We start from the raw sequence: 11,652 nt of genomic DNA, 5'->3' as shown, positions 1-11,652 counted from the left end.
AAGATATGCTTGAATGTATGTAATAGAGAGACAAACGCATCCCTAGGTTACGTGCAAGCAAACTTCATTCTTCAAATAAATATTATAACATCAAATATAAGACTTTAAAACCCTTCTTCTTTTCTCCTTCTATTAACTATGTAATTTAAAATTCTTTACAGTTCCTTTATCTATTCATTCCTCACATCTATTTTCACAGTAACACCATTAAGTGAACAGAATACTAGTCGATATTACCTTCCGAAACGTCAATGCGTATCAGTGAGTGATAGAAATAAAAGATAAATAAGTTATGGACTACATAAACTAGCAAGATGTTTCCATTTATTATACATATATATAGTAACGTCTTCAAAGCAATTCAATCTAATTCAATTAACATGCTCAAACCCTCATTCTGGAAAAAAAAAAAGAGGGGGGCGGCACAACTCTTTGTTGGTAATTAAAAATAAAAAGCACTAAGAAGTATATGATGATTTGAATATGAATTATGCATTATGCATGGGAAACACTTGGTCCTAACCATCTTTATTCTACCCAGAGACAGGAATAAGGTGATTACCCATCCTGCTGGCCTAGAGTCTGCAGCTCAGTGGTGTGTAAACTGTGGTGGAGAAAAACATTCTTCCTGCTGTACATGTGTAAAGAGATTGGCCCTCTTGGTGGCTGTCCAAACCTGCCAGTAAAGGTTGAATGTTGTCGAGCCACAGCAGCTTGATCCTTTGGTTTTTCTGAGAATGTGGAGAACCCTTCTGTCTTAGAAACTGTTGGCTTCAGAGAGCTCTGTACACCTGTGGCCCGTAAGTTCTGAGTGACCTCTGAAGTGAGGGTGTCACAAGTTCCTCTTGAATGTTTGATAACTTCCACTAGTTCCTTGTCCTTCAAGAAATTACTTAAACATAGACTTGAGAGTTGACATGTCTTGCTTTTGTAGGGGCTTGTCTGTTCGGTTGTGGAGTATCTAAAACGGTCCTCGGTGGGAGTATGCGTTGGTTTTCTGTCCTTTGTGCTGAGACTTTGGCTCACAATTCGATTTCGATATGTAGCCTATGATAAGGACACAGAAAGGAAAAGAAGCCTTTAAAAAGTGCATTCATTGCATACATAGCATACTAAGTGGTATTTACACATTACATATTTGTATGCAAACTCCTTACCTTTTCATCAAAGTTTAAGAAAAAACAACAATGCATGGACTTGTCCATGAGGTTAAAATCTTCATTCAAATATGACTACTCATAAGTGGTTAAATAGTGAATTTATTCTAAAAGGCATTTTGAAAGTTGCTTATTGAATTTTTCAAGTTTGAATTTTTTGTTACGGTGTTCTCTAAAAATATGAATTATTTTAATATCCACATATGAAGCTATTAAAGTTTGTTTTGTTGGTTTTAATATGCTAGATTTTCCTACGTATATGCACAGGAAGGTTTAGAATTATCAATATCCTAATTTGTATCACCCTAGTGGTATCCTAGCAGGTGATGGAATTAAAAACACCAAAGTCAGTTCAATGGCCTAAGGAGACCAACAGACAACTTAGAAGAAATTCCAGCACTTGGTTCATTCAGACTTTTGGATGCACTTTATTAATCAGATTAGGTCCATGAGTATGTGACATCTAGCTTACAAGAAGCTTATTCTCAGGTGATAGACACAAGACATAGCTCATTAAATCATGCTGTGGAAGAAGCAAACTTGTATTATCTTGCAAGCTGGCAGCAGAATTCCACTTGGAGAGAGCACTGTCTTGTTTAGAAAAATCATTGAGGTAGATGCTAAGATTATCTGGCTAATTGCTCTGCTGGCAAAAATGAAAAAAAAAGAAAACTGAGGAATTTACTGTTGCTACAGAGAAGGAAAAGTGAACAAAGACAGAAGAGTCATGCAAATTGCAGTATAATATGTGCTGAAGGAGTCAGTGAACTTTTCTGGTTACTTGATAATGAAATGGTATATAGTTTCAAACAACCATTTTTCCATTTTTCCTCAAAAACTCTATCTCCAAACCTAATCTCTGCCTTGAGGCCCAATTTGCTCATCCAGCCATTAGCACTTTTTGTTTAAAAAAAAAAAAATCACACAATTTGCATAAAACAAAAAACTTGATTTTCTACTCCAAAGCCCATTCTGCCCAAGTAGTCTTCTCAGTAAATGGCACCACCATCCAACCAAAACCTGAAAATAATCTTTTGCTTTCCCTGTTTTCCTCATACCCCTTAAAATCAAGTTCTTGCTGCTGTACTGCTAACCTCAAGTCATCTACTTCTCTCAGTATCCACCTCTGTCTTCCTGATCCAGTCAGCTCCAGTCTGGACTACAGCAAAACCCCCTAACTTGTTTCCCTCACTCTAATAAGGCATTATTCACACAGTGGTTCAAGTAGGGCTTTACAATTTTGGTAGATGATGGATGGATGGATGGATGGATAGATGGATGGATGGATGGATGGACAGATAGGCAGATATACAGATAGAATTCTGGGGACACCAATTTTACCTGGCCTTGCAGATAAGAGACAGGTGTACAAAGAAGGCCTCAGGTAAATTCCTTTAAACTACTGGTTCTTAGATGTGGTTCCCAGATCAGGAGCAGTAGCATCAGTAGGAACTTCTTAGAAATTCAAAATATCAGGTCCCACCCTAGAAGACCCAAAGCAGAAACTCCAGGTGGGGGTGGACCCCCACAATCTGTGTTTTGACAAGCCACACAGGTGATTGTGATGCAGGCTGAAGTTTGAGAGCCACTGTTCTAAACACGTTGGTGCTCTTCTTTCAGCTGAGGATTTGTTTCTCCATCAGTACTTGATTTTACATACCGATAGAATATAAACTCCATGAAGGAAAAGATGTTCTGCTCTGTTCAAAACTATAAAAGGGGCCTAGAAAATTGTCTGGCACATATTAAGCCTTCAATAAATATTTGCTGATAAAGATTTTCTGTTTGTACAGTAATTATCTGCTATTGACTGTATTATATGCCATGCAGGTTTCTAATGTCCTTACACATTTAATCCTCACAAGAATTTTTTGAGATAGCTTCTATTACTATCCCTATTATACAGACTGGAATTAAGAAGCACAGCAAGTCTGTTTGTAGAGTAGAGCTAGTGTAGGATAGACAGTCAGCTTGTTTAACAACCAATTCATTCTTTCTCCAAGTATTTCCATGGGAATATGTCTAAACTGTATCACGTTTTTCTAAGATGTATTGCATAGGAAACAAAACTGGAATTTAAATGGAAGCTTCAAAATTATAATTACTGAATGGAATCTCCCTACTTTTCTGTGTAACCAACATGTATAAAGGAAATCTTTCAGACTGTCTTCATACTCAGTAATTTCAGATTGTGGTATTTTGCTACCCATGCTTTTTCTCTTTTTATCGTCTTGATATTCGTGGTAAATTGCCATCCTAGTTTTTAGCATGTGCTTACATGCAGTAGACCCTCCTTGTTACTTCAGTTTGTCATTTTCTCTCTTCCATAGATGGGTAGTAGAGATGCTGCATGTATAAATGCTAAACGCTTATGTAATTGTTTAATCAGTTACCAACAGACGCCCAAATCAACGCTATGCTTAATATCTGCATTCACACGTTAGAAAAACGATGGGTACTGTTTGTGCAATACTGTGAGGAAAATTTTGTTTCAGGACAAAAGAAACATTAGTAAATCCATAATGATAATTACCAGTGATAATGTTTCTTTTCATTTCTATTTTTTAGAGATACTGCCTAGGAAGTAGGGAAAGTGGCAGAGATTTCCTTTTTTTTTCATTAATTTAATGCTATATTTGAGGGAAAAATTTGTTTTCTGTATATGATAATTTTAACCCGCTTGATACATTACATTAAATTCAATATACAGTTTTAATAAAGAAATGTTGAAAAGGATCAAACAACTCAATCAAACAGGCAGCCTCAGTGCTCCTTCTTCAGCACATTATCCAGTACCTATAAGGTGTATGTGAATCTACCATAAAAAGAAAGAAAATGAAGGATTTTATCCTCAATTTTTAAGGAAAAATACATATTTAAATCATTCATTCCTATTTGTTGGGAATAATTTGCTTTTGAAAGTTTACACTTTTTTTTTTTTTTTTTAAGTTCTCTGTAATGTTCACCACCAAGCCCAAGGCTCACAGTGTATATGGTAGATTGCATAGTGCAGGGGTTGATGGCATGAATTTGGGGTCAGACACATAGGGATTTATTTATTCACTGGATAAGTATTTATTGACCATTACTGAGTGCAACAAGCCCTGGTGTCGCAGCAGTTAAGAGCTCGGCTGCTAACCAAAAGGTCAGCAGTTCGAATCCAGCAACCACTCCTTGGAAACCCTATGGAGCAGTTCTACTCTGTCCTATAGGGTCGCTCTGAGCCGAAATTGACTTGATGGCAATGGGTTTACTGAGTGCAAGGCACTGCATTATGTGATGGGAAACAGTGCTGCTCATAAAAGACCTAGCTTCTGACTTCAGGTAGCTTAAAGTCTAATAGGAAAATCACCGAGAATGAGACACTTTTTAGCTGAATGACCATGGCAAGTTACTTAATTTTCATAAGTATTCAATTACCCTATCTGTGAAATGGAAAGATTTGTAGTCATACTTATGTCATACTTAAATGAAGTAATGTATATAAAATGCCTAACATAGCTATCTTGATGACAGTAACAATAATAATAATAATGACAACCACAAAATAATCAATAGACTGAGAAGTTACTTTGTTAGGAACTCATTCCATCGTTTATGACCTAAACCACTTTGAACACTTCTATCTTAACTTGAAAAAAAAAGAAAAGGTAATTTACTCCAGAGTATCTGAGTAATTTTCTATTTATTGTTGTAGTTTGAGTTCCTCAGAACACAGACTCCGAGACAGATATTTGTAGGAAGTTTATTGAGGAATGTTGTAAAGTCAACACCCGTGGAGGAATAAAAAAAGCAGAGTCAGGCAGGAGGATAAGGTAAACCAAATGCAACTGATCATACAGGGAAAGCAGGGATAGCTCTTCATAGTTGTCCTCAGTTTAGACAAGTGGATGGGGGCCTTATACCTTTGCATTAACCAGTTACTGTTTTCGACATGGGGAGCGTTTGGGAAGAGTACATAACACTGAGTGGGTGAGTAGGCTGTAGGCTTTCTTTCTTTTTTTCCTTTGCATAGGGAAATTAGTTGAGAGCTGTCAGCTGCCAATAGTTTCAAAAACTGAGGGAATGAAGTTTTCATTCTCCAAAGCGTGTGTGTGTTTAGGGTGGGGAGTAGGTTGAAAGAGAGAACTGGGAGGCACACCACAGCATCCACTACATTCATTATCCTAATTATGTGTTAATATATTATGGGACAATTTGGCATCATGGAAAGAACATTGAACCTTGAGCCAAAAGACTCTAATCTTGGCTGTGCTACTATCTAACTATGTGAGCTTCAACGAATAATTTGATTTTTCTTGGTTTCAGTTTCTGAGCCAAAGAGAAGACTAAAATACAAGCTGTAGAATTTAGATCTTGAAGAAACCCTGAAACTCAATCAACTTCTTTTTAGTTCTAAAATTGTATATTTAGAATATATATTTTATTATATACATATTGGAAAATGTATAGACAGACATATGGAAGATCTCCTTGTTCAAATTATAAAAATTTATTTTGGCAGACATTTGTATTTGGTTTCCCTGCTGCAGAGGGAAATAAATAATTTCTTCATCATGTCATTAATTGATGTTAATCCATTCTGAAGCTCCTGAGATCATCCTTGAAGGGAATTTTGCTGCATATGCCTAGGCATATCTTTCTCAAAATTGGAATTAAGTTACCCCAAACTCAAATAATTGTGTTAGTTTTTGAACAATTAAGTTGTCAAACAACTATTTTATTATGTATCCATAGAGTTCCTAGTAGAGGATGAAAGATGGTAAATTTAGTAATTAATCAAGTGTGCAGATTATAATAAAATCAGTTGTTTGCCTATAAATTCCTTCCTCTCATTTAATCACTAGCAAATATAACCTGTATTTTATCAAGTCCAAGATGTTATTGATTTATTTAAAGCACATTATTATTTTATGTACAACTAAGAAAGGAAAAAAAAAACACATGATGTTAATTAAACTATGGTGATATAATTTCTTAACCCTTTTAAGAACCAATTATTTTCTCCTTTGAATATTTTGTTAATACTATGTGTTTTCACTAATGAAGGCGTGCTGATTAAAGGACCAATTCAGAATTATTGTTGTGAGTTATGGATTTTGATACCCATTATCTGGGATCACATATGTCCCAGCAACCTCTGGATGACATAAATCCTGCCGATATGAGTCAATGATAAAATCAGTTATTTTTATTTTTTTAATTTTATTTATTGAAAATTTGCAAAACATGAGGTAAAACGTGAAGGCACCTGGCAATGACTGTACATACCTTTTATTCTAATCTCCTTCTTCTTAGCCTTTTTATTATTTTTTATAAAATTTTTCAAAACATGGTACAATACATTCTTTCGTACTGTAAAAGCAGTATGTACAGACCAAATAAATAAAGCCAAGGGATTTTTTTTAGCTCAGGAAAATTACCATTACAATACATTCTTCATGACTGCAAAAGCAGTACTTAGAGACAAAATAAAACTAAAGGAATTTGAATCTCAGGAAAAATAGCACTACTATGTATTCTTCAAGGAGCTCAGGTGGCGCCGTGGTTAAAGCAATCAGCTGCTAACCAGAAGGTCAGTGGTTCAAACCCCAGAAGCTCCATGTGAGAACAATGTGGCATTCTGCTTCGATAAACATTTACAGTCTTGGAAACCCTATGGGGCAGTTCTACTCTGTTCTATGGGATCACTATGACTAGGAATCAAATTGACAGTAGTGGGTTTGGTTTTGGGTATGTATTCTTCATTATAACAAAGGCAGAACTAACAGCTAAGAAGCAGAAACAGCTGCCCTGGAATACTGCAGAACTGCTCACAGCAGTACATCCCGCTGGTTACATACAGAAACAATGATTGGGCCCTAAGTTTGAATGCAGGGTAAGAATAATTTATAGGAGTTCCAATCTCTTGAAAAGTACCACTGCAATGGATTATTCCTCATTGGAAAGCCATTGTTTACTGTTCAGAATCCAGAAAAAAAGGGAGCCTGTACCACCTGGAAACAATGAATGGCAAAATGGAGAAAATGGCCACTATGACTGAATGAAGACTGGCAATAGCTTATTCTCATGGTAAGTACATTCTCACAAGAACATAGTCACTGGGAAGCATAGTGAGGAGGTTTATCTCACAGAAATAAAAGCAACCTGTCAAAAGTTTAGAAAATTCACACATCCAAGAAGCATCACCTGAGACAATGCTCAATCTACACAAAAATGAGGCTCCCACACAGGATTTTTTAGTTTCAAAAGGCTCTCACCTTGAGGCTAAATGTGGTAAAATCGAGCTACACCCTTTTCAGTGAAATCTAAAGGCATAACAAGTGGGTGGGATACAGTATATCCCACGGGTCTCGAAATGGTTAACTATAGTGTGTTTAACCCATTAATCAGTTATACCAACCTCTCATTGCAATTTCTCTTGTCTTCAGTTGCCTTGCTTGGTATTTGATAGACAATCCTTTTGCATTTATCTCAATGATATAGCTTCATTTATATATGAGTATATTCCTTCTTTAGATTTCATAAAGTATTTGGTTTTTACTTTGTAAGAGAGTATAGAAATGAAGACATTCCTCCTACTATAAATATTTGTTTTACTAATATCAATGTTACACCCTGCTTCTTTGTTTTCTTGATTTTCTGGATACAAAATATTTTTTTGTTATAATACCAAAGCATAGTAAAAGCTTTTTGAAAATATTCTTAAATGGTAACCTTTAATAACAACATTGCAAATAACTTGACTGAAGAATGTATAACATGGATCTATGATAAAATCAACACATGCACAGGCAATGTGAACTCCATTACAGTCACAGCCTGGTTGGCAGCATTATGATCTTAAGGATTTTATTATGTTAAAAAAGTTGTCTTATATTTGATGAAATGTAGAAATACAATAACCACGCCAATGTGCATAGCCCATTTTTTAAAGGTAGTACGATGATGATATAATTGATGGGGCAGGAGGACAGTATTCAATCACTGATTAATTGATGAATGTTTAATAGTGCTTCATCAATTTTTTGAAGTTTTTTGTGAAATATAAGGTAAAAAATGTTATCAAGTAAGAATTTTCTCCATTAATTCCTTGCATAGATTAGAATTCAGATCAAATTTTATTATTTTATATGATTTTAAAAGATACTTTTCTATAAATATTCCACCAAAGCAATATGACACTGTATTTACAGGTTTAGATATTAAAGCAATTGAAAAAAAAAAAAAAACTTTAAGTATTTTTTGTCAATACTGTAGAAAATTAATTGAAAGGGGAGTATTACAGATCATCAGTTCTTAATCTCGTTTTTACCCCATTGTGTCAACGTGACAGATGGAGGCACATTTCTTTATTCAAAATCAGGGCTATAAAAATATCCCCATTGACATATCTTTAATTTAGGAATAGACACTTCCTTCCTTACCCACCCCCACACCAAGGCCAACTAAAATTTGCTTCATAAGGGCAGGGACTTTGCCCGTCTTGTTCAATATTGAACATTTATGAAGACATTTTGGATTCTGAAATGCAAATGAAAGTGATCAGAATACCCTCTATTGCATAAGTAGTTCCTGACTTACAGTGTATTCGAGGTGCAACAAACTGCACTTATGACTGTCAGTGTATCTGGAACATTGCATCTTCCTTGGGGGAAGTTATGGGAAAATGCATACAGGGGATATGGAAAAAAAAAAAATGCTGAGTTATGTGAACATGCTGCAAGCATTTGATCAGGATATTGTGATGGAAGAGATTGGTGGAAAAATTGTCCACATGGCAAGAACATCAAATTTATAACTTGATATCAGCAATGTGGAACAGCTCATAGAGCGCAAAGATGGAGAATTGACAGATCAGGACTTAATGGATTTTGAAGAGGAAAAAAATGCTGAGGAAGAAAGAAATAATGAAGAGGAAGGAGAGACGTTGTCGAAAAATTTTACAGTGAAAGGATTAGCTGGAGTTTTTTCTAAACTAAATCAGGGGCTTCAGTTGCTTGAAAACATGGACCCAAATGCTGATCGCTTTGCTAAAGTCGATAGGCAGATTTGGGAAGCAGTCAGATGTTATCGTGAAATACATGAAGGGAAAACGAAAAGGACCATACAGTCAACTCTCACTAATTTTGTGACTAGAAATAACATTTCCATTCCCAGAGATAATCGAGATGATCCAGAACCTTACACAAGTGGTATTACTGCAACTGACAAAATGTCAACATTGTCCAATTTTTCTTCATTGCTGGAGTAAATTTTGATCATTTGTGTACTTTTTATGTATATATGTATGTATTAAAATATATCTATAAGTTTCCAACCCCTCAAAACAAATAAACATCAGATATATGAAGACACTGATCATAAAAGGCAGTAATAATGAAAACAACAAGAAATGAAATATTCAACTTATGTCAGAACCGATTTACAACGGAGTTGTTGGAATGGAACCCCATCGTAAGTCGGGGGCTACCTGTATTAAAAAAAAATCAATACATTTTGGTACTTCAGTGGTAGTAGTAATGCATTACTTAAGAAGTACAACTCACAACTACTTGTGTCCCATTTGATACTGGCCTAGCAGCATGGACATAGATTTGGTCACTGTGTTAGTTCAGAGAATAAATGATGAAGCCACAAGTTGAGACAGCAGAATGAAATGAATGACAGAACTAACTCCATAGTATGTGTATTAATTTAAATATCACAAAATAATAGCAATTTTGTCTAACCTAGTCTAACCAATTTTGACTCATGGCAACCTCACATGTTTCACAGTAGAACTATGCCCCATAGAAATTTCAATGGGTATAATCTTATGGAAGGATATGGCCAGCTTTTCTCACACAGCACTGCTGGGTGGACTCAAACTACCAACTTTTCGATTAGTAGTGGAGTGAAAACCATTTGTGCCACCTAGGGACCTAACCATGTCTATGTACTGTTAAATAAGATTAAAAAAACAAACCAAACCAAACCTGTTGCCGTTGAGTTGATTCTGACTTGTAGCAACCCTATAGGACAGAGTAGAACTGCCCTATACCGTTTCCACAGAGTGCCTGGTGGATTCGAACTTCCAGCCTTTTGGTTAGCAGCCTTAGCTCTTATAGCAGCCTTAGCTTTTATAAATAAGATTAGATATATGAAAAGTCAATGAATAAAGGCCTATGCAAATATTATTACTCAATAAATGAAATATTAAGATCTATAAATAAATGTTAAACATAGGTAAATGTTATTATTTCCTTTACTTACACTTAAGTATACATTAGTGTTATGGATTGAACTGTGTCCCCCAGACATGTGTATGAATTTGGCTAGGCCATGAGTACCAGTAGTGTGTGGTTGTTTACCATTTTGTGATCTGATGTGATTATCCTATGCATTGTAAATCATAACCTTTATGATGTTAATGAGGTAGGATTAGAGACAGTTACATTAATGAGGCAGGACTCAGTCTACAAGATTAGGTTGTATCTTGAGTCAATCTCTTCTGAGATATAAAAGAAAGAATCGAGCAGGGAGGAGAGGGACCTCCTACCACCAAGAAAGAAGAGCCAGGAGCACAGCGCATCCTTTGGACCTGGGGTCCCTGTACTGAGAAACTCCTAGACCAGGGGAAGATTGATGACAAGGACCTTTCTCCAGAGACAACAGAGAGAGAAAGCTTTCCGCTGGAGCTGGTGCCCTGAATTTGGACTTTTAGCCTCCTGAAGTGTAAGAGAATACATTTGTCTTTCTTAAAGCCATCCATCATGGCATTTCTACTATACAAGCACAAAAGAACTAAGACAGTAATTGCTGTAAGTGGGCTTGTTGAAGCCTAATTCCAATATAAACTTAGATTGCATCAATTAGTTGGTTTTGCTCACAAATCATTTTTTCCAAGTATGATCAAATTCCATGCTAAAATACAAATCAGAGTACTTTTTCAACACTTTGAAATAACAGTTTATATTCAGTTTCCCCATTGTGTTTTCACCCTAACCTTGTTCTTTACAATTTTTTTTTCTTTCTATTCATGCAAACAAAGGTAGCCCAGGAAAGCCTTTTATAAGGGTCTCTTCAATACTCCCCTTTCTATAATGATCTTCATAAATTCTCTTAGACTTAAGAAAGATGAAATAATTATTGTGACACTTTTGTAGCAAAGAATAAAACGGAAGCATCCGTACATAATGCCCTTTCCATTGAAGCACACTCTTCAAAGGAGCCTCTCTTCCCCTGCTTTTAGAGGATTGGCTCATATTGTTTTAAGTAAATGTTATACTATCTGTGGAACCTACTATAGGAGGAGACATAAAGATTTTTTTTTTTTTTTTTAAACTCCATCATACTAGTTTCTAACATAGTTTGAAAGAAGATTATACTTGACTTAAGCATGAATCCGTCAGAGGTTGAGTTGTAAAAAGTAATTTAAAGTGATAATGAGGAAAAAAACAATAGGAAGACATATAGTATTGAGAAAACAAACAAACAAACTTTGTCTTTATAA

At 35.5% G+C, this 11,652-nt stretch overlaps 1 protein-coding gene across 1 annotated transcript in view; it reads right to left on the bottom strand.

Annotated features, from left to right (window-relative positions):
• Positions 1–558: 558 nt before the first annotated feature.
• Positions 559–11,652, bottom strand: part of CCSER1 (coiled-coil serine rich protein 1) — a 1,325,280-nt gene continuing 1,314,186 nt past the window's right edge. Inside the window, exon 11 of the mRNA XM_004389012.1 lies at positions 559–1,047. Coding sequence (XP_004389069.1) covers positions 559–1,047 — 489 coding nt within the window. The remainder of the gene's footprint in view (positions 1,048–11,652) is intronic.

This window comes from Trichechus manatus, unplaced genomic scaffold (assembly GCF_000243295.1).
Source record: "Trichechus manatus latirostris isolate Lorelei unplaced genomic scaffold, TriManLat1.0 scaffold00228, whole genome shotgun sequence".
Taxonomy (NCBI): domain Eukaryota; kingdom Metazoa; phylum Chordata; class Mammalia; order Sirenia; family Trichechidae; genus Trichechus; species Trichechus manatus.
This window is presented reverse-complemented; position numbering and strand designations above follow the sequence as displayed.